The following is a 25,731-nucleotide window of genomic DNA, read 5'->3' as shown; positions in this document are numbered from 1 at the left end:
TTTAAAAACTTAGAATAGAACCACCGTTTGACCCAGCTATCACACTCCTTGGTCTATACTCAAAGGACTTAAAAACAGCATACTACAGGGACACAGCCACATGTTTATATTGCACAATTCACAATAGCCAAACAGTGGAACCAACCTAGATGCCCTTCTATAGATGAATGGATAAAGAAACCGTGGTATATATACACAATGGAATATTACTCAGCATTAAAAGAGAATAAAATTATGGCACTTACAGGTAAATGGATGGAGTTGGAGAATATCATGCTAAGGGAAGTAAGCCAATCCCCCAAAACCAAAGGCCTAATATTTTCTCTAATAAGTGGATGCTAATCCATAATGAGGGGTGGGGTGCAGGGGACAAGTGGAGAAACTTTGGATTGGGCAAAAGGGAAGGATGGGAGGGGATATGGGGCAACGAGATGGACATCATTATCTTAGGTACATGCATGATTGCACGAATGGAGTGACTCTACTTCGTGTACAACCAGATAAGTGGAAAATTGTGCTCCATTTGTGTACAATGAATTGAAGAGCATTATAGTGTCATGTATACTGACTAGAACAAATTTTTTAAAAAAGAAAGTAAAATGAAAGCTCACAGAATGGGAGAAAATATTTTCAAATCATATATCTGATAAGCGACTTATACCTAGAATATAAAAATAACTCCTACAACTCAATAATAGAAAAGCAAATAAGCCTTTAAAAATGAAGAGCGTATTTAAATAGACACTTATCCAATGAAGACATATAATGGTCAAGAAGTATGTGAAAAGATTCTCAATACCATTAGTCATTAGGGAAATGTAAATCAAAACCACAATGAGGTACTACCTCATATCCACTAAACTGACTAAAATAGAAAATTGAAATGACAATAAGAAGTAATGGTTAGGTGTGGAAAAATTGGAAAACTCATACATTACTGGTGGGTTATAAAATTGTGCATCTACTTTTAAAAAAGAGCTGGGTGGATAGTACCTAAAACTGTTAAAAATAGAATTACCATATGACTATGCAGTTTTACTCCTAGTTATATGTCTCAGAGAATTGAAACACAGTCAGCATGAAAACTTGTAAACAAATGTTTTTAGCAGTCTTATTTGTAATAGCCAAAAAGTACAAACAACCTGGATGTTTATTAACCAATGAAGAGATAAAATGTAGCACACATCCATATAGCAAATACTATTTAGCCATGAAAAGAAATGAGGTACTGATATATATTACAACATGATGAACCTTGAAAAATTATAGCAAGTGAAAGAAACTGGATGTCCAAGGCCGCATATATATTATATGATTCCATGTAGGTGAGATGTCCAGTATAGGCAAATCCAAAGAAACAAAATAACACTAGTGGTTGCCAGTATTTGAGGGGGAGGAAAGAATAGACAGTGTCTTATGATGGGAATGATTTTTATTTTAATTTTCTTAAGATTTTTTTAGCTATAGATCGATACAATATTTTATTTTTATTTAATTATTTTTATGTGGTGCTGAGGATAGAATCTAGTACCTCATGTATGTGAGGCAAGCGCTCCACAACTGAACTACAACCCCAGCCCTTGTTTTATTTTTTGAAGTGATGAAAATGTTCTAGAATTAGTGGTAATAATTGCACAATTCTGTGACTATACTAAAAGTCACTGAGTTATATATTTTAAAGTGGTGAATTTTGGTTCAGGAGGCTGAGACTGGAAGCTCACAAGTCAAAGCCAGTCTCAGCAACTTAGGCTCTAAGCAACTCAGTAAGACCGTGTCTCAAAATAAAAAATAAGAAAAGGCTTGCGATGTGGCTCAGTGTTAAGTGCCCCTGGGTTCAATCCCCAGTACCAAAATATATATATATATATATATATATATATATATATATATATATATATATATATATATAAAATCATTATTATTTATATTTTGTTAATGTTATAAAATTTTCATCTGTTTTTACTTTTTACTTTTTTTGGTACTGGGGAGTAAACCCAAGGGCACTTAACCACTAAGCCACACCCCCAGCCTTGTTTTGTATTTTATTTAGAGACAAGGTCTCACTGAGTTGCTTAGCACCTCGCTTTTGCTGAGGCTGGCTTTGTACTCAAGATCTTCCTGCCTCAGCCTCCCAAACTGCTGGGATTACACTGCGACTGGCTGTTTTTACAGAAAACTTTCAATAATGTGGCTTATGTTATATTTATATTGGATGGTGGTATTCTAGACCGAGATCTAGAAGACAGAGATTTTTAAAATATCAATCTTCTGTACCTATCTGGGGAATTGCACACTTTATAACAGATAACAGTCAATTCTTTTGCTGAGAAAGTCAATACCTGATATTTGCTTTAGAATATGTGAAGTGTTCCTGCATGTCATTTGATCCTCTGACTCTCCCAGGAATATAGGCAGGAAGTGGTATTGTTTCCATTTTAAAGATGAAGATACTGAGGTTCAGGAATGGGAAGGGACTCATCTAGGGCTACAGAATCAGATAATGGGTGCCTGGACCTTAGGCACTGGACCCTAAGTCTCTATGTCCTTTCTATCTTAAGCCCTCCATCTTTACTCAGCTCTCCCACCATCCCAAATTTGTCATGTTCAAGCAGCAAGCATTGTTTCAGGCTACCTAAGTGTCAGGAGCTGATCAGAAAGACCTAAAAGTAAAAGCATTTCAAGGCCACCAAATGGCAGGTTGACATTTAGCAGCTCTGTTTTCCTTGAGTGATGTTGTAGTCTCATCCCTGAGATGCCATTGTCATGGGTCAGGGCTGGGGCTTGCCACTGGGACTTTCAAAACTCCTTGATTCTAATGGGCAACTGGGGCTGGGAACCATTACTCCAAACCAACAGTCTCAAACAAGCAGCATGTGACCCAAATCTGTATCACAGAAGTGTTCTGTTTGGTTCCCACCCATAATGAATGTGTTTAAGTTTGATTTGGTTGTAGACATTTAAAAACATGGAATTTTCATATAAAACCCCATGTTTTTGGCTCCTTCTAAGGATTAATAGTTGTGTCTGCCCAGTGGCCAGTGGCTGGAGCTGAACAGTGGCTGGCCTTTTGTATAGGCAGAAGTCTTCCAGTTTCTCACACTCTACAACCAATCCTTTTGGCTCATCAGCCCCTTTCATTTATTTTCATTATATATAACCCTTGTAGGGCTGCCCCAAGTCATTAATTTCTCTTGAAGGCTGGGAAACTGAGGCCTGTAGACAAGTAAATGGGAGCTGTGGACCTCCTTAGCTGCTGATTGAGCTAAGCAGACTTCTCTTTTCTTTTTCAGCCAGAGAATATACTGTGTGTAAATCAGACAGGACACCAAATTAAGATCATTGACTTTGGGCTGGCCAGAAGGTAAGGGGATGATTTTATTTTGATACTTTGACAAAACTCCTCAAAATGTCAGATACTGGGCTGGGATTGTGGCTTAGCCGTAGTGCACTCGCCTAGAATGTGCAAGGTGCTGGGTTCGATCCTCGGCATCATATAAAAATAAAAAAATTAAAAAATAAGGGTATTGTGTCCGACTACAATGAAAAAAGAATGTCAGATACCATTTACCACATGGGTATTTACAGTGACACACTGTGAACTGAGAGTAAGAAGCAACCACCTCTAGAGTCAGGGAAGGCTTCTCTGAATAGCCAGAAGGGATGGATGGATAGGATTTGTTAACAGTGAGCAATGGTGTGCTGGCAAATGTTTAACCACGAGCTGAAGAGGTGGAAAGTGAGAGGATGTAAGGTTGATTTGTAATGTTTACCAATTTTTGCTAATTTCAAGCAACCAATATAACATCACTGAATAGTTGGGAGGAGGTGCACATAATAGACTTTGGTGCAGCTTCGAGAGTTGGTGGAGGCAGGGGAGACAATGTGAGTTATGGGGCCAGAAAAGTGTATATGCTGTGTATGAGCAGGCTGGTCTGAGAGAGATATGGTAGAAAATGAGGGTGCTAAACGAGGAGTCATGAATGTTAGGTTCACAAATTTACATGTTATCCTATAGGCCATTGAGTTGAACCTGGTAGGGAAGTGAAAAGGGCTGAAGGTCAACTTACCAAAAATTAGTCAAAAGCTCTGTCGGGAGAGCATGCAGGTTCAGAAAGCATGTTCTATACTTCAGAATAACAAAATGTTTGTAAAGACAATACGAACTATAAGAAAGCTGTTGTACTTTTGGATGGGGATTTGAAAGATGCTTAGATTTACAGTCCCTGGCAGAGTAGAGGTATACAGAAATCTTCAGAGGCCCCAGCATTCAGAAAGAGGAAACCAGGGTAACCCAAGCTGGACAATGAAGCCATCAGTGGATCTAAGTAATGACTTGTTAAGGGTAAAGGATGAGAACAGGATGGGAGATATCTTGTTTAAGCTGGATCTCCAGCATGTTGGAAGTCTCCCAGCTCCCAGACCAGGGTTCAAATTGGAATTAGAACACAAAATCATTTTTATCAGGTCCTGAGCAGGGCAAGGGGGTGTTTACTCCAAGTGCTATGAGACTTCCTATATCAGACTATGGTCATAGAGGAATCTGGAGGGAGGGTTTTGTTGGATATTTTGACACAGTTTTGGGGTGAATGCATAGATTAACTCTTGTCACAATACTGCTGTATTACAAACCACCCCAAAACCCTGTGAACTGAGAGTAAGAAGCAACCACCTCTGGAGTCAGGGAAGTCTTCTCTGAATAGCCAGAGAACAATGATGTATTCTTAAGACAACAACGATGTATTCTTTTTTAAAATTTGTTTTAATTAGTTATATACATGACAGTAGAATGCACTTATATACTTTGATGTATCATACATAGATAGGATATAATTTCTCATTTTTCCGAGTATACATATTATAGAATCACATTGGTCATATAGTCACATACATATATACAATAATAATGTCTGTTTCATTCTACTATTTTTCTTATTCTCCACATCCCCTGATGATGTATTCTCATATACACATTTGTGAGTTACCTCAGGTAATGGTATACTAAACCTAACTCAGTTGAAACCTATTGTACTAGTTGGAATTTTGTAATTCAGCTGTTAAACACAGCTATTATTAAAACTAAAACTATAAATTTCTTTATAATTAAAGAAATTACATTAAAAACTAAGATATCATGTACTAAAAACATCCTAATTGTTTTACTACAGTCTATGCTCCTGAGGTTATTTATGTCTCTTATAGCAGTATGGTAGAAATACTCCAGAATGGTGAGCAATTAAGCAGCTCTTCCCAAGTCTTCAATTATTGACTTTATCATAGTACCTTGAAATCAGCCATGGGAAATTAGTATTTACACCCCAATAATTGGCAAATGCTACAAATCAGGGCTTTTGTGTGTGTGTGTGTATAAACTAATAGCTAATTGTTAAACATTTATCTCCACACCACTGGCTGAGAGTCAGTTGATCTAGGCTGAGCTTAGATCCAAGATGTGATCAGTGAGGTCGCATCAGCTCCATGTGTATTTCATTCACTTCTCATGTTAATAATGGTAGAGGAGCAAGAGGACAAGCTCTCACGGCCTAGATAAGAATTGGTCCAATGTCACTTCCACCCATATTCTGTTGGGTGGAACTCATATGGCCAACCCCAACATTAAGGGGAGGAGTCAATGAATATATTATACTTTTAGTGAAAGGGACACAATGAGGCATTGGGAATGATAATGCCATCTGGGAAGGTGAGTTCTAGGGGTTGAGAGAATAGGCCTTCTCTTCTTGAGAGGAAGGCTGGTCCTCTCATTTTTCTAGTTGCTAGCACAGGGGAAGATTGGATTGCCAGAGGAGGGTTTACATGCTCTCTCAGCTTCTTGGTGGAAATCCCATCAACCCCCTTGTTGTTCTTTCCCTGGATGAATGAAGGTTGTATTGGCCCTAGGTCTGTATTTACCTGGATCCCAGTAAATTGGAAGAGAAGATTCTTTAGAAAGTGGTTTGAAGGAAACAGGGTATTTTGGCAGAATAATTATTTGATTCATTTTATTCTTAATTGACTCATTTATAAGATGAAGACAATAACCTTACCTTACCTATTTCATAGGGCTATTGTGAAATGAAAGGTAAAATATTGGTATGTAAAAATTTTAGCACAGTACATGACAGAAAGTACCCACTAAATTTTAACTAGAGATTTTCTTTTCCTCTTAGAATGATTCTAAAAAGCACAGTTTGCCACCCTCTTCCACTCAGCCATCAACTCTCTTTCGAGCTTTGCTTTAACTTCTTGCCCATAACATCTTCTAATTCTTTGTTTTGGGAATCATGATTTTAAAAACTCACATAATATAAAATTTACCACCCAATGTCCATAATTGGATGAGTGAATAAAGGAAATGTAGAATATATATGAAATAAAATACTATTTCACCTTAAAAAAAGGAAGTATTATTTGAAAATATATGAACCTGGAGGACATTATATTAAGTAAAATAAGTCAGGCATAGAAAAACAAATATAGCATAAGCTCACTAATATGTGGACTCTAAAAAGGATGATATTATAGAAGCAGAATAGAATGGTGGTTACTAGGGGGAGAGTTAGTGGCATTGGGGAGATATTGGATAAAGAATACAAAATTTCAGCTGGGCATGGAGGCTTATGCCTATAATCCCAGCAGCTCAGGAGACTAAAGACAGGATGATTGTGAGTTTAAAGCCAGCCTCAGCAAAAGCAAGCAACTCTGTGAGATCTGTCTCTAAATAAAGTACAAAATAGGGCTGGGGATGTGGCTCAATGGTTGAGTGCAGGAGTTCAATCCCCCGTACAGGGGGGAAAAAAAGATAACAAAATTTGGGAGAAGAAAAATAAGCTAAAGAGATTCATAGAACAACATGGTGACTAGAATTAATAACATATGTTGTGTATTTGAAATTGCTAAGAAAATAGATTCTAAGTGTTCTCACCACATAAAAATAAGTGAGGTACATGTTAATTAGCTTGATTTAGCTATTTCAAAAGCTATACATACACCAAAACCACCATGCTATATATCATAAGTAAATATACAATTTTTGCCATTTAGGATAAGATAATTGAAAAAATTACCATCTTAATTTTAAGTGTATAGTAGTACAACTGTAGTAGTGCATTATTGTGCATTCAGCCTCTAGAACTCTCTCATCTTTTAAAACTGAAACTCTATATCCATTCCCATTTTTCCCCTGCCTCCAACCCTTGGTAACCACTATTTTATTTTTTGTTCCTATAAATTTGACTGCTCTAGTTACCTCCCATCAGTGGAATCACATGGTATTTATGACTAGTTTATTTCACTTAGCATGTCTTTACATTCATCCATGTTGAAGCCTGTATCAGAAATTTCTTTTTTTTTTTTTTTTGAAAGAGAGAAATTTTTTTTAATATTTATTTTTCAGTTTTCGGTGGACACACATCTTTATTTTATTTTTATGGGTGCTGAGGATCAAACCCAGTGCCCCGTGCATGCCAGGCGAGCGCATTACCGCTTGAGCCACATCCCCAGCCCAGAATTTTCTTCCTTTTTAAGGCAGAATAATATTCTGTTTTCTTTATTCAGTCATCTGCCAATGATCACTTGGGTGGCTTCTACCTTTTTGCTATTGTAAGTAATGCTACTATGAACATGGGTATATACATACTTTTGGAAACCCTACTTTCAATTATTGCAGATCTACTTACCCAGAAGTGGAATTGCTACATCACATGGTAATTCTATTTTTTAACTTTTTGGGTAACTCCCTTCCTATTTTCCATAGGGCTGCCCTGTTTTACATTCCCAACATAAATTTTCTAGTACTTCTACAATCTAGTTGAAATTCCCTTCCTTCCTTTCTACCTTCTATGAGGTATACATACTTATGGGGGTTCAGTAAAGTGGTATCACTTTGTTGTTTTGATTTACATTCCCTAATGATAAGTAACAAAATCTTTTCTTCTTCTCCTTTTTTTTTTTTGGTACTAGAGATTGAACGCAGGGGCACTTAACCACTGAGGCATATCCCCCTCCCTTTTTATATTTTGAGACAAGGAAGGTCTAAGATGGTGAAGCTGACTTTGAACTTGGAATCCTCCTGCCTCAGCTTTCTGAGCTGTTGGGATTACAGGCGTGCACCACCATGCCTAGCTTCTTTCTTTTTCTAATTCTTACCATCATCCCTCAAGTCACTTTGTGCACATTGACAGAGCAGTCCCTTCCCAACATCTTCTACCCCATTTGTACTCACTCGTATAGCTGAATAGCCCAATAAGATGTATTGATATTCTCTCCTTTTTGGCTGTAAATGCCTAGAAAAGGATGTGGTTTTCTGTAAGCCACATGTATGGTGTGTGAGGTCCAGGCAATATGCTGGACAGAGGGTCAAACAATGTTTCCTCCCACCAGGAATTAGTCCCAGTATTCACATCTTCTTCCACGTTTCTCTTCATTCTCAGGTACAAGCCTCGGGAAAAGCTGAAGGTGAATTTTGGTACTCCTGAGTTCCTGGCCCCAGAAGTTGTCAACTATGAGTTTGTTTCATTCCCCACGGACATGTGGAGTGTGGGAGTCATCACCTACATGCTGTGAGTGCTTAGGGGCTCTGAGGTGGGGCTGGAGACCACTTGTTTTACTCTGGGTATCCTTTGGAGCAGCAAAAACTTGAACACAAGTAGTTTATTTGGGAAGTGTTCCTAGGAAACACAAATACAAGAGTAGGGTAGAGAGATGGGAAGATAGCCAGTTAAGAGAGTGAATCAAGCCAGTTAACCATATTTACTAATGGATCCTATTTCTTTTTTTTTTTAGTTGTAGTTGGACACAATATCTTTATTTTATTCATTTATTTTTATGTGGTGCTGAGGATCAAACCCAGTGCCTCACACGTGCTAGACGAGTGCTCTACTGCTGAGCCCCAGCCCCAAAAGTTACCAATTATAATAGGCTAATATGGGGGAAAAAAGTTAAGATATAAAGTTGTCATTCCCCAAAATAAAAGTCTGAATACCTCATTTCTTCATAATGAAGGCTTACTTAGGATTTAGCACTCTATCAACGTCATGGATTAATAGTCATGGGTTGATAGTCATGGGTTGAGCCACTGAGTTTTTGAGACTCAAGACATAAAATAATAATTGAAAATAACCAATGCGGTAAGGCCCATCTTCAGGCAATTGAAATTTAATTCTATCAGGGAACTCTGGAATCATTGTGGAGTACTTACTGAGTTATTTATATACCAATTTTTATTTGTTCTTGTTTGCGGGTTGATCCCAGGTATGTAGGTGAGGGTAGAATTAATTTCCTGGTTAGTAAAGCAAGATTTAATTGGAAAAGCTTCAGAAAAGAAATGCGGGTACTTTGTCAGCGGAGGCTGGAATGTATCAGAGGCTAAGGCAAGGGGATGGGCAGGTTGGACACTATTGTGTCATCCTACTTTGTCACTTCTGACTCTGTCTCCTTGTTTCTTCTCTACAACTGTGGACTCCCCTTTGCTATTTTTTTTAGAGGCAAAAGTTGTGTTTTACTTCTTATTCTCATCATTACTGTGTTACTGCTACCTACATCCCTGCACTTTGTGTCTGCTGCATCAGGCTGGGGAATTTTAGAGTCAGACACTTAGGTTGCCCTGTCACTCAGTCCTGAATTTAGCAGAAGCCTAACAAAGCCAATTTCCCTTTGGCTCAAGGTGAGGGTAGTATCTGAATGACCCTGCTTGTTGAAGAGACATGGAAAACTATTTTTAAATTAAATTAATGTATTCTGTAGCCAGTATGGAAAGCAATATGGGGATTCCTTAGAAAACTGGGAATGGAACCACCTTTTGACCCAGCTATCCCACTCCTTGGTCTATACCCAAAGGTCTTAAAAACAGCATACTGCAGGGACACAGCCACATCAATGTTTACTGCAGCACAATTCACAATAGCTAAACTGTGGAACCAACCTAGATGAATGGATACAGAAAATGTGGTGTATATACACATTGGAATATTATTCAGCAATAAAAGAGAATAAAATCATGTCATTTGAAGGTAAATGGATGGAGTTGGAGAATATAATGCTAAGTTAAATTAGCCAATTCCAAAAAACCACATGCCAAATGTTTTCTCTGATATAAGGAGGCTGATTCATAGTGGGGTTGGGAGTGAGTGTATGGGAAGATTAGATGAACACTAGAAAGGGCAAAAGGGTAAAAAAGATGGTGGAATGAGATGGAGATCATTACCCTAAGTATATGTATGAAGACACGAATGGTGTGAATATACTATGTATACAATCAGAGATATGAAAAATTGTGTCTATATGTGTGACGTGAATTGTAATACATTCTGCTTTCATATATAACAAATTAGAATAAAAAAATTTTAAAAATTATTATATTCTGGACGTACTGAGTTGACAAGAGGTGAGAATGATAGGGAACTTATTCCAAATACCATTCCTACCTCTAAAGTTTTAAACCTTCTGTCTCCTTCTCTTAACAAACACGCTGAACTGTATCCTATGAAGAAATAATAGGAGTATTTTTCTTTTGATTCTGGTTAGGTCTGCTTGACCCTCATGTTTCTTCTCTATTCTTTTGAAGTGTCAGCAAATGTGGCTTCCATAAACTGATGGTTCTTTCTCTCCTCTATAGACTCAGTGGTTTGTCCCCATTTCTAGGGGAAACAGATGCAGAAACCATGAATTTTATTGTGAACTGTAGCTGGGATTTCGATGCTGACACCTTTGAAGGGCTGTCAGAGGAGGCCAAGGACTTTGTTTCCCGGCTACTTGTCAAAGAGAAGAGGTACCCTTTACTGCTTGTCATGGACCATTCTGATGATTACCCTAATCTGGGTGCTGTTCTGGCTTGTTGAGTCCTTTCTTTCTTTAGGATTTCTTAGTCTGTATTTCTTCAGAACAATAAAGGGAACAGAGGAAGGGACAAAAGAAATCAATTTTAAAACAACTAGAAGCATAAGCTCTAGGAGAGTTTTATAAAAATGCATTATTTACAAATGGGTCACATTTTCAAGTTATAACTAAAAAAAAAAAGTCAAGAAAAAAAATCATCATTCTCCAGAATAAAGGTCTGAATATCTAATTTCTTAGTGATGGAAACCTACGCTGACTTCTTCAGCTCTTATTAAAGTCATGGGTTGAACCATTGTGTTTTTTGATACTCAGACAAAATAGTAACTGAAAATAACCAAAAGTATTAGTGACCCAGGAGTAAGGCTCAAGAATCTGGTCTCTAAGGCAGCTTATTGTTCTGTGATCTTCAGTTTTTTTCCTGATGGTGAAAGGTTATGAGAGAATAAAAATAATTCTAATTCAAAAGAATCACTTGACATTATCCTCTGGAAGGAAAAATAAACTTCCTTTAAGTGTCAGGTTCTTTCACCTATTAAGAGCAATTTGAGGTACAGATGGCCTTCTAATGTCTGTTTCCTAGCCCTCTCTGGGTGGTGGAAATTAATCACTTCTGTAGAGGTCAGGGAACATTCTGATGGCAACTTACTGGCAATTTTAAGGAGCAAAATTTTAGATAACAAGGAGTTCCCTTTTTGGTATATGGCACGAATCTGTCTGAATCATTAATTTGTTCCACTGACTCAGGCTTCCATCCAATGGAAGTTTTGGACAACTAAAAAGGGTAACCTCAACTAAAAGTTTTGACTCCTATTTGATTTCACAGCTGCAGAATGAGTGCCACACAATGCCTGAAACATGAATGGTTGAATAATTTGCCCGCCAAAGCCTCAAAATCCAAAGTTCGTCTCAAATCCCAACTATTGCTGCAGAAATACATGGCCCAGAGAAAATGGAAGGTATTTTTTCTTTCAGTAAAGGCAACATTTATCTTCTGTACTTTGTAAGAGTTTTAGCTAAGTTTTTACTTACATTTTGATTTTGAATAATTTAGGGGAAAAAATCTATTCATATCAAAAGCCATTACTTGATTAAAATATACCACACACTAACTGGGTGCAGTGGTGCATGCCTGGAGTCCCAAGGATTTGGGAGGCAAGGCAAGAGGATCACAAGTTTGAGGCCAGCCTTGGCAACTTGGTAAGACCTCAGCAACTTAGGACTGGGGATATAGCTCAGTGGTAAAGCACTGAGGATTGATCCTCGGCACCAAAACAAGACAAAACTACACACCAAAACTAACTGGAATAAATGTGACTTTTAGTTTGTAGTTATATGGACACTTGAAATGGCAGAATGAAGTTGAGCATAGGTTCTCAGTGGTAATAGTAGTGAAGCTCCTGAACTAACTGGTTGTAGCTTGAGGCCTACTTTTCAAGCTACTGAAATGGGGGTTGAGAAAGTCCTATTTAAATTTTAAAAACTTTATAATTTGTTTATAACAGAACTCATTCATACCATAGACATAGAATATATCTTAAAAACAAGTAGCTTTCTAACATTTTGGTACGGACTCAGATCCTTGCAAAAAAACTAAAGCAGGGCTCATTAGTAGGATGGTTGCTTAGTATGTGCAAAGCCCTAGTTTGATCCCCAGCACAAATATAATAAAACAAAATAAATCCCAAATCTTTATCTAGGGATCCAGCACATGTAGACACAGATGAAGCAAAATATTATTTCATTTACTGTAACAGTGTGACACATGCTTATATTTTTGGTTGTCATTTGGTTTCATAAGGAAAAAAACTGTTCACAATCCATGAACTTTTTTTTTAATGTTTTTTAGTTGTAGACAGACACAATACCTTCATCTTATTTATTTATTCTTATGTGGTGCTGAGGATCAAACCCAGTGCCTCACACATGCTAGGCAAATGCTCTACCAACTGAGCTACAATCCCAGCCCCACAACCCGTGAATTTGATTACACAATCTACTGGTGAGTTGTGATTCAGTTTGAAAAACACTGCTCTAGGGTGCTCCCCTTTTCATGTGAAAAGGGCAGAAAGACATCTCACTTCATACTTACTTGAAACATGCCATTTAAATATAACTATTTGACTATAATTATTCTAGAAATTTGTTCTGAACAAACCCAAGTAGTAGATTTGTTTAAGTCATTATATCTTCTTAAAGCCATTGGTCTAAAAATATGCTTTCTCTTTTTATTTTTTTAACTTCTTCCCTCAAGAAACATTTCTACGTGGTGGCTGCTGCGAACAGGTTAAGGAAATTTCCAACTTGTCCCTAATCTTCAACTCTGCTGCTCCAGTGGGCCCAGAAATTATTGAGGCCAGTGGTGATGTGAAGAGATGACTCAAGATTTTAAGTAATCTGACCTTCTACTATTATTGATTCCTCTTATTTTGTAAAAAAAAGTTCTGGCTATTGCCTTATGGACAAAAGTGGCTAAAAAGAAAATATCTTAGGAGCTTTGTTTCTGCCTTGTAAGATCACTAAGTTTGAAATGCTGTGTTTACTTTTCAAGTATTCCTCCTTTTGACAATAAGAGTAGGCATGCTTAGGTAGGTAGGAAAGGTCCTACTTTGCATAGAATCAAATTAAATTCTAAACTTAATGTGATTAAAGAACTCAATAGACACAAAGATATATTATTATTATCTCTTCAAAGAATGCCAAAACAAGAATTCCTAGAAGTTTGATCTATCTTGAACTTCCTGCTCTAGTGTCAAACTATGTGGGCTTAAGACAGTAATCCTCAAATTTGTTTTAATTTATGCTCTCTTTGAGAATCATTTGCAATCTTGAAATATATCAACTGTTACAGCTAAATCTGATAATTTGGAATGTGTTTTTTAAGCTCTACATACCTTCATTCTTTTCTAATTTTGTCCCGTCCTGACTCCCTTTTCTTGGGTATGAATCTCTGGTTTTGTAAGCCTGGAAGCTGATCTACAAAATATAGTATAATGATGTTCAGCTGAGAGAAACACAGGAATGTTACATTATGAAGCAATAAAGGAAAACTGCTCTCTTACTGCTGTAGTAAGGAAATACTACTTTCAGTGTTGTCATTCTTTAAACAGACAATTCATGTGAAAAGGGCAGAAAGACATTTCACTTCATACTTACTTTAAACAGACAAAAAATGTAGGGGCATTTTTAAACACTATTGTAAGCATTTATGAAATCATCCATTCACTGAAATAACACTATTCTCAATGTAGCAAGCAATATATTTACTAACTTCTAACTGTGTATATTTTAACAATTTCCCAACTTATAGCGATTAAAAGGAACACTTTATTATTTGAAACATTCTTTTTAATTTCTTTGGTTTTGATTCTTGTGCTATTCCCAATACCTTCTCAAGTTATCAATACCTTCAAGTTTAGTTGGTGTAGTGATTTTTCATTTTTAATCAGACATGCAGCAGTTTCATAGCCTTTCCAGGATTCTCCCTGCCCAGAATAAAGAATTTTCTTGGTATAGAGAAGGAAGCAAAAGATGGAGAGGTTATCCTGATGCTGCAGTTCTCAAGTTGTACCTTTCCTCTGGGAAGCTAACCCTCTTAGGGAAGGTCAGATTTTCAGTGTCAGCACCTCTAGGCCTGCTCCAACTTGGCCAATTAATAAGTAAACATCAGAAACTATCTGAGACAATACTAGCAATTTGGTAAAATGTTTTATTTTTTAAGTATCAGTTTTTTTCTGGAAAAAGTTTTCTGAGGGCAGCCTATAAGAAGGAATTAGAATATTTTGTAGTTTCCCTTTGTATAACAGTTCTTATCTCTAGGGCATGTGATCCTTGGGAAATAATATGAATCCACACAAGTATAAGAGGTAATATGACATTTAGCCCCCAATTTGAAACTCAAAGGAGCTTTTATGAGGGCTGTGGTTGTGGCTCAGCTGTGGTGCACTTGTCCATGCATGAGGGACTGGGTTCGATCCTCAGCACCACGTAAAATAAAATATTGTGTCTACCTATAACTAAAAAATAAATATTAAAAAAGGAGCTTTTATGAAGCTTGAATTTATGGATATTTTTAGTTCTCTACTTGCTGGTGTGTACTTACCTCAAAATATTTTAGATTAGAACAGTGCTAGTATCAACTATTTCTAATGGGACTTTAATCATTTGATAAATAGTCACTGGAAATTCTTGGGCAGAGAAACTAAAAGGTATCAGGGTCTACCTTATTCATTTATAAGGCTGGTGAAAAGTTTGTAAGGGTGTGGGAAAAATGTCATTTCTCCACCTTTACCCACACTTTATGTAGCAATTCTATTTTTGGAAATTTATCTCTTAGTACTTGAACAAATATGCAGACGTTTATACAATTTTTTTTTTTACTATAGCACTGTTGCTAATGACTCAATGAAAGTTTGAGTTTAGTTAAATAAATTTTGCCATAATCATATAGAATAATTCGCAGCTATTAAAGATAGATCTAGATCTACTAAAAGTCATCTTCTCATTTAAAAAATTATAGAACATGGGATGGGGGTGTGGCTCAGTGGTAGAGCACTCGCCTAACATGTGTGAGGCCCTGGGTTCAATCCTCAGCACCATGTACAAATAAATAAAATAAAGGTATTGATTCTACCTACAGTTAAAAAAATTATATATATATATACATATATGTATATGTAATTTTTATTAAATTATAGAACATATGTATGGCATCAACCCATTTGAAGAGACATATGCTTATATGTGCATTAAAAATTCAAGGATATGCAAAAAACTTCACAATATGGTCCAAAAAGCGGATGAGTGGGAAGGGGTATTCTACTTTTTACTTTATAACTTTCTGAATCATTTGAATTTTTCCTTTTTTAAGCAATGAACATGTATGTATTGCTTTTACAACTAAAAATTAGCAACCTAATATTAAGTATGGACTTTGTTTGGACTTTTATTTGAATACAAGTAAAAAGATAATTCAGAGTCATTGAGGGAATTTAATTGTAAGTTTCACATTTGATAGAGCTGAGCCTCCAAAAGTTTTTTATACAAAAACAGTACTGAAAGAGATGGATTTACTAATTAGTAATCTTCCATTACTGGGGTGTAATCTTCCATCACTGGGGTGTGAATGTATTGGAAAATTGTAAAAAGGACTCTTGCCCTAAAAGGGCATTTGGACCAAGACTGCTTTCAGCAATTCCCCACTCCCCCTGCTACATTCTAAATAATCAAAATAATTACTAATACCTGCCTTTAAAGAAAATTTATTCTCATACATAAATAAGGCTCAGAAATTTCAGATTTACCAGAATCTCATCTTAATAGTGTAATTTCAAAGTAAATGTGCTAATAAACTCAAAATGAATGAAATATCTAATAGTAAGAGTCAAAACTATAAAACTCTTAGAAGAAAATGGGAAAAACTTCATAACATTGGATTTGGCAATGATTTCTTTGGAACATGAGCAAAATGCACAGGCAACAAAAGTAAAAATAGACCAAGTAGATTATATCAAAATTAAAAACTGCATGAGAGAGATAACAGAGTGAAAAGACAATCTAAGGAACAAGATAAAACATTTTCCAATTTCCCCAATATATAAAGGTTAGTATCTATAATACATAACGAACTACAACCCAACAACAAAAACTAAACAACCCTACTGAAAAAAGGGCAAAGGACTTGAATAGACATTTCTACAAAGAAAATATGAAGAGTTACTAAACACATGAAAACATGCTTCACATAATCATTAGGAAATGCAAATTAAAATCACAATGAGATAACACCTCACATCTACTAAGAAGGAAACTATGAAAAAAACCTAAAACCAAAACCAACACAGGAAAATAAAACAAAAATAATCGGCATTGGTGAGCATGTAGGGACTACTGATGGGAACTAATGATGGAAATGTAAAATGGACAATATGATGGCTCCTCAAAAATTTAAAAATAGAATAACCATGTTTCAATAACACCACTTCTGGGTACATAGCCAGAAGAACTGAAACCAGTATTGCCAAGAAGTATTTACAAATCCATGTTCACAGAAGCATTAGTCATAACCACCAAGAGGAAGCAACACATGCATCTCATTGATTCATGAATAGATGGGGAAAAAGTAAATGGACTAACTATTCAACCTTGAAAAGGAAGGATATTCTGACATGCTACAATATGGATGAATCTTAAAGACATTATGCTAAGTAAAATAAATCAATCTCAAAGAAATACCTTATATGAAGTACCTAATCAAATTCAGAGACAAAAAGAATGTGTCTGAGGACTGGGAGAGGGAAGAATGGGGAATTGTTTAATTGGCAATTTTGTAAGATGAAAAAAATTCTGGAGATTGGTTGCAAAATAATGGACTCCTGCCCTAAAAGGGCATTTGGATCAAGACACCCTGCTGAACAGTACACTTAAAAAAGGGAGGACTGGGGATATAGCTCAGTAGTAAAGCGTTTGCCTAGCATGTGACCCTGTGAATACATTGCTTTTGGTTCAAAGCTAGAAATCTAAATATTGGCACCAAATAAAAACAAATTATGTAAGCTTTTAAAATAAATAGGGATGATCCCCTTATCCATATTAAAATTAATAACAAAAGCTACTACTTAGTGGATACCTCCTATATGTCATGTATTTTATAAGCATTAAACAGGCTTATTAAAGTGTTGAACTCTTAGGAGAGAAGTGGCAGAGACAGAATTCATTTATTTTAATTTTTTGTACCATGAATTGAACTAAGGATCGCTTAACCACTGAGCCACATCTTCACCTTCTTTTGAGACAGGGTCTCACTAGGTTGCTTATAGCCTTGCTAAGTTGTTGAGGATAGCTACAAACCTGCAATCTTCCTGACTAAATCACTTAAATTTTCATTTTAAAAATTATGGAACTTATGTTCCCCCAAGCTGTTGGATTACTGGCATGTACCATCACTCCTGGCCAGAATTTAAATCCAAGTGTGTGTGGTTCTAAAGCTCATGTTCATTTCCCAATACCATGGGGTTTGCCAAATATGCCTTTGTTGGGGTAATATGACTATGGTATTCCTTTAGCTTTAGTTTGATAAATTTCTAGAATTAAAAAAGGTGGGAGAGAAAAAAATACACCCTGAATCATTCCACTTGTAGCAGACAAAAAGCAAATATTATTTCTGAGGCCAATGTGAATAGATTTTAAAACTGAATGCAATTATATCATCATGGAAATTCATACCATCATGGAAATATTGAATTAGATCATATATTTTTAATTTTATTTAAAATCATGTGTGGCATGATGCCAAGCAACTTCCTAACCTCTATAATAGACCTTTCCATAATTTAAAATTAAGTACTGTTTATGAAGGTTACATTTTGAAGTGTGTAGATTTTAACCCGTTAAGTCCCAAGTTTTTAATTCTATGAGCATAATATTCAAATATTATTTCAAAGTTATTATAAGTGGTACATGTTTTTCAGTTTAAGTTTTTATAGGTATTCCATACCTGGGACAATAGGACAAGATGGTTTAAGGAAAATAAACCTTGGTATATTGCTTGATTATGACTGGCCGAGTGGGACTTGAGCTTGGGTGTTGGTGAGCAATAAGGCTCAGCGAACAGGAACTTGTTCTCTCCCCCTGCAATAATAGACAGATTCTGGCCTAACAAAGATTCTTCCAAACTGGTGACAACTGCAATCTGGGTGTATATAAAAATAACATTTATTAATATAGGCTGTACAATATATTTAGTCAAACCAAAAAACATACACAACAACTTAAGTAGGATTGGTAAGATTCCATTCAACCTGAAATTTATATTCCAGATAGAAATGGAAACTGCCTTTAGCTTAAAACACAATCGAAAAGCAAAGTGGTTTCTATTACATCTTGTGGGAGAGTGGAGACCTGTGGAGAGCTGAAGCACTGTAGTTGATTTAATATTGTCAAGGCAGGGGCCAGCCCATAGCCCAGAACAGAAATTAGCCCTAGTGCTGGCTTCTTTACTATGAAGGCAATAGGGTATTGTTATAAAAGTTCAAACAAAATCCCAAAGTCCTAAAATCTTCCTGGAAGTGGCAGCGTACCATAGGTTTGCAGCACATACCAGTCTGGAAACTGCAATCACTTTGCTGTAGTCTTTTGAGCTTTGGTAGCATTTTCTAAAATTTTCCTTTTCCATTCTTCATAGTCCTGTGTCAGATCTTCATCTTTCTGAGATGTATGTGGGATCTCTACTACTTTTTCTATTTCTGTGAGAAAAAAGGTTAAAAACTAGCTTTAAAATTCCTATGTTTACAAATGAAATAGAAAAAAAAAAGCAAATTTGTTTAAAGTATTTATTTCAATTAATCAAGGTAATAAAATACAGAAATGGCATATCGTTTTTTTTCTACATCTACTCCAAGCATCCCAAGACATCTAATAGTAAACATTTATCACTGTTTGTGTTTAATAGGCACTGAACTGAGCACTTTAAACAGTATCTCATTTAACCCTTATCACAATCCTATGAAGTGAGTTCTAATATTAATCACATTTTAAGGATTAGGAAATTGAGATTCACAGAAATTATGTGACTTTTTAAAATATCACCCAGCTTGTAGGTAGTGTTAAAACAAATATGAGGTAGCTGGATTTTCTATGTAAGCAAACTAGAACTTACCTTTTTAAAGCTAAGAAGATTTAAAAAAAAAAAAAAAGCCTCAAAACCCAGCTAGGGACATCCCATCTGATCATGCTCAAAGAGAAAAATGCTTAGCCATAGCCAATTAGGTGATTTCTCTACTTCCAGGTTCAGTCTATAAAATCTTGCTGTTCATACTGCTTTTTGCAACCCTCTGAACTTCTTTCAGATTTGACTGTTGTCCAATTCATGAGGTTCTTTGTTCAAAAAACTGCTAAATTTGTCAAAAGCTCTTAAGAGTAGGAAAGCAGGATTTGAACCTGGGCAGTTTGGCCTCAGACACATTCTTAATTACATAATGTTTCTGTTACTTCCACTGATTGCTTGGAAAACTGGTCGTGTCAAATGATTAATGGTCAGGATTTATACTCTTTGTCAGGGGAGCTGCTACAGCAGCACAGGACTGCAGTCTGCCTTAATCACACTGCATTAATTTCAATGTCATTATGGTGTTAGTAAGCCTTACCCTTCACTGGTGGTTCAACCACTGTTTTCTTTTTCTTCTGGGGTGGACTAGATAAATATCCAGGTTCTCTATCTATAAGGAAAGAAAAAAGTGTTATTGAGGTTACTTTTCCTCCTATTTTCAATTTTAGTATTTGGATGAATTTTGAATCACAAATAAAAATTAGATACTTCGATGAAAAAAAAAAAATAGCAGGATAAGGTGAAGGCAAGTGATCTTGCCCTTTTCTTTTCTTGCTGTTCCTCTTATGAGATTTGAGAACCACTTGTATCCTAGCTTATGTATATGGCAGATGGTATTTTACATTAGAGCATGTTAAAAAAGAATCAATTTTCCAGGTATAAATTCATGGAATCATAGGTTTTTTTTGGTTTTACTTGAAAAATACAAAAATCAGTTTCTCACTAAAGACATTATCTGGCCCATATTAAGTACAGAATTTAGAAAATAGCCAGTTTACAAGTTTAAAAATATCTTACTTTTACCAGCAAGTCCACATTTTCAAATGATAGATTCTTGAATTACAGAATACTCACTGTCAATTTGCTGCCCAATCTTCTCTAATTGTTTACATAGTCGATCAAATATGGCTCTTTTTACTCCAGATGTGGCTGCCATTTTGTTTTTATCCACTTTTAACTTTAGAATCCTATGAAAGAATTTCATAAATGCTTACGTCAGGACCAGCACAGCTTTCTTCTTTGACCAACCAGATTATAATTTTTTAAACATTAATTTTTAGTTGTAGGTGGACACAATACCTTTATTTAAAAACAAATTTTTTAGTTGTCTATAGACCTTATTTATTTATTTATTTATCTATCTATCTTTATTTTATTTTATTATGTGGTGCTGAGGATCGAGCCCAGTACCTCACAGGTAGGCGAGCACTCTATCACTTGAACCAGAACCTCAGGTCCCCTTTTTAATTTATTTTTATGTGGTGCTGAGGATAGAACCCAGTGCCTTACACATGCTAGGCAAGCACTTTACCACCAAGCCACAACCCCAGTGCTTCACACATGCTAGGCAAGTCACAATCCCAGCCCTAGATTATAAATTTATTTCTTTTTGCCTATGCTTTATTTAAAAAACCAACTGTTCACAGTTTTTTTTTCCTTTATTCTAAACATGTCATTAGCTAGCACCATGTAAATTTGTCTTTTTAAGTTCTTTGTTTATTAGATGAATAGAATTAAAATGCACATGGAATTTAGTGACAATTAGGTAACAACTTGATATATACATAGATAACCCATAATTTTAAGATGAATTAAAGAACAGTTAACATTAAAAAAAAATGGCTAGAAAATCACACATGACCACTGTTTTGACAGATTTCATCACTTATAAAAAGCAGACTCTGAAATTAGAATACCCATCTTACATATATGGCTGCCACTTGGCAAATGAGCTTCTGGAAGCCCTAGTTCCAAATTGTCAGCTACATTATGGGATAACTGAGAATGTGATCACTTAGCCAATATTCCTAGTGTTATTTATAGGGGAAAATATGTTCTGAGTTAAAATCAACCAAAGTTAGAAGTATTCTTTGTGAATAAAAAACCCACTTATAAATTTGAAAGCTTTTCTGAATGTTAATAGGAACACTTACTTGCATGCTGTAAGTAGTGCAGCAGTGGTGAAAAGTGGCCTGGATAAGTCAAGATCTACTTGTTGTGTCTGGGGAAGACTGGACTCGTAGCTGGAGGAATAGTGTATTTGTAGAATTGTTAGGAAATAGTATTTCAAAAGGAACTGAAAATGCAAATCAGAACTTACAATGTATTTTAAATACATGAGATAAACACTCTTTGATTTAGCATCTTAAGTTCTTTTTTTTAAGACTGAAAGTTAACCCGAATAGATCACTGTATGATTCTGCTTTATCTACAGCATACACTTTCAGTTAAGGTTCCTTATGCCCATACCTTTGAAGTATCTTTGAAGCCATGTTCACTGCTTCTGTACAGCTAAATTGTACAGCTAGGTCTCTTATTCCAACATTTGAATTCAGGCCCAGTAAACACTCAAAAGATTTAAGACAGCTCTGATACGTCTTCTTGTTCAAACCAGAAAGTTTAATTAAATAAGGCTTTGAAAGGAAAAACACAAATAATAAATTCTATGATTTAAACAATTCATAAGTGGCATAAACTTTTCAAAATTAATTCTGTGGCAAATCACTCTAATTAAAGGTTTAACTTCATTTAATAGAAAATCAGTAATCCTGTCAAGCAGACTACTGCTGCTCTAAAGGATTACCTAGTCCTAGTCAGGAAGCTCTTAAAATAGAAAGGTAGTTATGCATATGCACAAATAATTAAAAACAACAACAACAACATGGGAACAAATATAAGGTTACTTGTTTTTCAACAAAGGTGCCCAGTGTACAAATGATTGGGAAAAAGAACGAGGAAAGTGGTGAAAAGGATATGGGGAGGGTGCATGTAATAGAGGAAGGAAAGGGAGAAGAGAAGGAAACCAGGAGAGAAAAAAACAGGACAATCAATATCTATGGGAAACAACTCTGAGAGAATTAAGGAGAGCTTCATAAAGAATATAACAGCAGGGGCTGGGATTGTGGCTTAGAGCTAGATCACTCGCCTAGCACACTGGAATCCCTGGGTTCGATCCTCAGCACCACATAAAATAAAATAAAGATATATGTCCACCTACAAGTAAAAAATAAATATAAAGAATATAACAGCAAGGTGGGGTCATGTAAGACAAATAGGAGCTTGCCAGAAGAGCACTCCAGGAAATAAAGGTGCATTTTCAAAGCCAAAAGTCATTAAAGTGAACAAATCTATTAAGTGAATAGTGTAGCTTGAGGTCAAGGCTCAAGAGAGTCTAACCCCAAGCTACAAACAGCTTTGTTTTTAACATTTACACCATTTAATGATTGTATCCACCATGATACACATATTGCTAATGGTGTTACATACAGTAATATTGTTTAATCATAATAATAACACCCAGTAAAATGAACATTTTTATCTCTACTTTATGGTTGAAGAGACTGGTGGCTCACAGAGCTAGTGAATGGTGTGGAGATTTGATCTTAACATTGTTGACTCTTCCGACTCCAAAGCTGCTTCTCTTAATCACTGTGACAGTGGGAGATGGGGATCAGAGATTCAAAATATGTGCTTTAGGAGATCAAGCTAACAACCCCATGGGAGATCTCGGCTTCTATGAATAAAGAGGTGGTTAGGGAAATAAAGAGTAAAGAGAACATTGCAAAAAATATTTTTTGCCAACTTGACAAAATGAGTCTAAAGTTTTTATCTAGAATAACATATAATAATAACCAAAATTCTAAAACATGAAAAGTTTTTAACTGGGTCTAATCTAACAAAAAGTGAAATATAACAGCTAAGCTCTAGTATTGTGCTAGGTTATTCAGACATTTGATGGGACCTACTTACCCTGTCCAAGGGGCATTTCATCCAGGAAGCAGCAAGGTCCAGGCACATGACTGCATTACTGGTTTCTGTGATATGTGCAGATAAACCAATGCACTTCACCTGGGACAGTCTCAAGTACTCCTCTGCTTTTCTATAAGGACAATATGTGAATCAAAAATCTTTTTCAGGCCAGGAGTAGTGGCACACACCTACCTGTAATCATAGTGATTAAGAAGGCTGAGGCAGGTGGAGGGCAAGTTCAAAGCCAGCTTCAGCAACTTAGCAAGGACCTAAGCAACTTGAGAGCCTGTCTCAAAAAGGGCTGGGGATGTGGTTTAGTGGTAAAGCACTCCTAGGTTCAATCCTGGTACCAAAACCAAAACCAAACAAACAAACAAACAAAAAAAAAACAAACAAAAAAAGGAGCTGGGGTTGTAGCTCATTGGTACAAAGCTTGTCTAGCATGTGTGAGGTGCTGGGACTGATCTTCAGCACCACATAAAAATAAATAAAATACTGGTATTAAAGAAAAAACCCCTATTTTCAGAAGTTTGTCTGACACTTATGTAAACAATGAATACACCTGGATGGACTTCATCTTGGGCCTAACTACTATGCAAGTTTATTTGGGGTTGAGAATGAAGTTCACATCCTGTGCTGAGGGGAAGTTTTAAAGGACAGTAGCAAAACTTTGATTCCCAACATCATTTTCCAAGTGCTTTCAGGTAAAAGTCTATTTCTAAAAAACAAAAAACAAAAACACAAATTAAAAAAAACCCTTTCTTTCCTCCATCCATTACCGCAACAAACATGAACAATCAGAGGTGGGCAGGTTGGATCAGGGTCCCTCCTTTATTTCCCCTTCCTTTAAATTCGTGGCTTTCAAACTTTACAGGACAATCACCATGGGGCTTATGACAACAGATTCTGGGTCCCATTGGCCAGTTTGGTCAGTAGGTGTGGAGTGTGGTTCAAGAATTTGTATTTCTAAGGACTGCCAAAATGATAATGCTGCTGCGGGTCCAGGGACCACACTTAAAAAGAACTGCTGTTCTAAACGATTACCTAGTCCTATAAAATTTTATTTTATTTTTAGTTGTTGGTAGACCTTTTTTTTTTTTAATATGGGGTGCTGAGAATCGAACCCAGTGCGTCACACATGCCAGGAAAGTGCGCTACCGGAGAGCGACAGCCACAGTCCCTAAATTAAATTTTTTTAAGGAGTGCTCTTTTGCTTCTCCCTCCCGGGCTTAACCTTTGGCTGCAAAGGTGTTTTTGAACCTCGGACCTGCAATGTTCCTTCTGATCTCTGGGATTTTGCAACAGTTGCTTGCTTGAGCTGCTCTTGCCACATCTTCCCAGGTCTGGACCTCACATCAATTGCGTCTTTGAGCAAAGGGCACCTCCTCCAGGACCTTTCCTGAATTATTATTAAGGTGGCTGATAGGCCACGCCTTGCCCTACAATCGCTCCGGCACACTATCCTGCAGTGTTCTACATGGTTCTTGCCACTGGCAGACAGTGATCCCCAGAGGGTCCCTACCGTGTTTGGGTCACTAAGTTAAATAAACCCTCAATAAAATTCTACAGAATGACTCGAATTTCTCCCTGACACGTTCCTTTTCCTACCCCCATGCATCCCACAAAGCTGGATGTTCCTAAGGACGTCTACAACTGACCCTTTTTATCATTTCATACAAGTCCATGGTCGTGAACCTTTTCTTGAAGAAGGGCCTAAGTCTCATCCACCCTCTGCGCTCCATTCCCACACCGCCCGTCCTGTAAAAGGGCGCGGGCCAAACCTAATGGCTCAGGATCGTGAGACAGTGACCTCTCCCGAGGCGAGAGCGGCCGGACTCACCTCAGCACTTCAGGTTTAGTGAGGCCCAGGCGCGGGGCTAAGCGCCCAATCAACCCCGACTCCATGGCGCTAGCTTGCACTACACGCGCGAACAGCTGTGGACGACGAAACCCGCGCGCAGACGCAGCGCCAGCCAGTGAGAGTCAGGACCCCACCCCCGGCACATCTGGATTGGTTGGAACAAGTTGAGAACGCCCCACAAACCAATCCTGGTCCTTCTTCTGCGCAGGTGCAACACGAGTGTGCTGATCGAGGCGGATACAGTGAATGTGGGCAGGCGGCTCCCCCTCCTTCTACTCCTTCCTTCCTAACAAACTCGTTGAACCCGCCTTTCCTTCCTGCTGTCTCCTGCCTGCCGCTAAGCAACACCCGCTGCTCTGCACCGCACCGCCCACTCTCACACACTATGGAGAGACTGGCTGGCGCCCAAGTCCATCAGTCTAGCGTGAATTGGCAAGGGCCAATAAACACGCGAGACTTGGGTTCCCAG

At 36.9% G+C, this 25,731-nt stretch overlaps 2 protein-coding genes across 11 annotated transcripts in view; one reads left to right on the top strand and one right to left on the bottom strand.

Annotated features, from left to right (window-relative positions):
* Window positions 1-13,910, top strand: part of Mylk3 (myosin light chain kinase 3) — a 57,465-nt gene extending 43,555 nt beyond the window's left edge. For all 9 annotated transcript variants that reach the window (XM_040279548.2, XM_078032247.1, XM_013366476.4 and 6 more), the window contains 5 exons: window positions 3,291-3,361; window positions 8,427-8,555; window positions 10,610-10,762; window positions 11,654-11,786; window positions 13,082-13,910. In XM_040279548.2, the coding sequence (XP_040135482.2) occupies window positions 3,291-3,361; window positions 8,427-8,555; window positions 10,610-10,762; window positions 11,654-11,786; window positions 13,082-13,141 (546 nt within the window). In that variant the 3' untranslated portion in view covers window positions 13,142-13,910. The remainder of the gene's footprint in view (window positions 1-3,290; window positions 3,362-8,426; window positions 8,556-10,609; window positions 10,763-11,653; window positions 11,787-13,081) is intronic.
* Orc6 (origin recognition complex subunit 6) lies at window positions 4,741-25,682 on the bottom strand. 2 transcript variants are annotated; one of them, XM_040279553.2, is made up of 8 exons: window positions 25,242-25,682; window positions 23,402-23,531; window positions 21,902-22,065; window positions 21,586-21,675; window positions 20,507-20,619; window positions 19,971-20,042; window positions 18,926-19,070; window positions 4,741-8,663 (listed from the first exon to the last, which is right to left on the bottom strand). In XM_040279553.2, exons 1-7 carry the CDS (start codon window positions 25,304-25,306, stop codon window positions 18,943-18,945), a joined length of 762 nt encoding a protein of 253 aa, XP_040135487.2. In that variant the 5' UTR covers window positions 25,307-25,682; the 3' UTR covers window positions 4,741-8,663; window positions 18,926-18,942. The 2 variants fall into 2 exon arrangements, with proteins under 2 accessions (XP_040135487.2, XP_005318197.2); XM_005318140.4 differs by lacking the exon at window positions 4,741-8,663 and having other exon boundaries at window positions 18,517-19,070; window positions 25,242-25,681.
* Between the last annotated feature and the right edge of the window lie 49 nt (window positions 25,683-25,731).

The sequence above is a fragment of the Ictidomys tridecemlineatus genome, chromosome 15 (assembly GCF_052094955.1).
Source record: "Ictidomys tridecemlineatus isolate mIctTri1 chromosome 15, mIctTri1.hap1, whole genome shotgun sequence".
Lineage (NCBI taxonomy): Eukaryota > Metazoa > Chordata > Mammalia > Rodentia > Sciuridae > Ictidomys > Ictidomys tridecemlineatus.
This window is presented reverse-complemented; position numbering and strand designations above follow the sequence as displayed.

What these genes read in the sequence shown, in the direction of transcription:
- Orc6 (XM_040279553.2), bottom strand. Translation starts at nt 25,306, where the DNA reads ATGGAGTCGGGGTTGATTGGGCGCTTAGCCCCGCGCCTGGGCCTCACT. An exon ending in TGAAATGCCCCTTGGACAGG is followed by an intron (nt 22,066 to 23,401) that starts GTAAGTAGGTCC and finishes TTCCTTTCAAAG; the next exon opens with CCTTATTTAATTAAACTTTC. An exon ending in GCTTCAAAGATACTTCAAAG is followed by an intron (nt 21,676 to 21,901) that starts GTATGGGCATAA and finishes CTATTCCTCCAG; the next exon opens with CTACGAGTCCAGTCTTCCCC.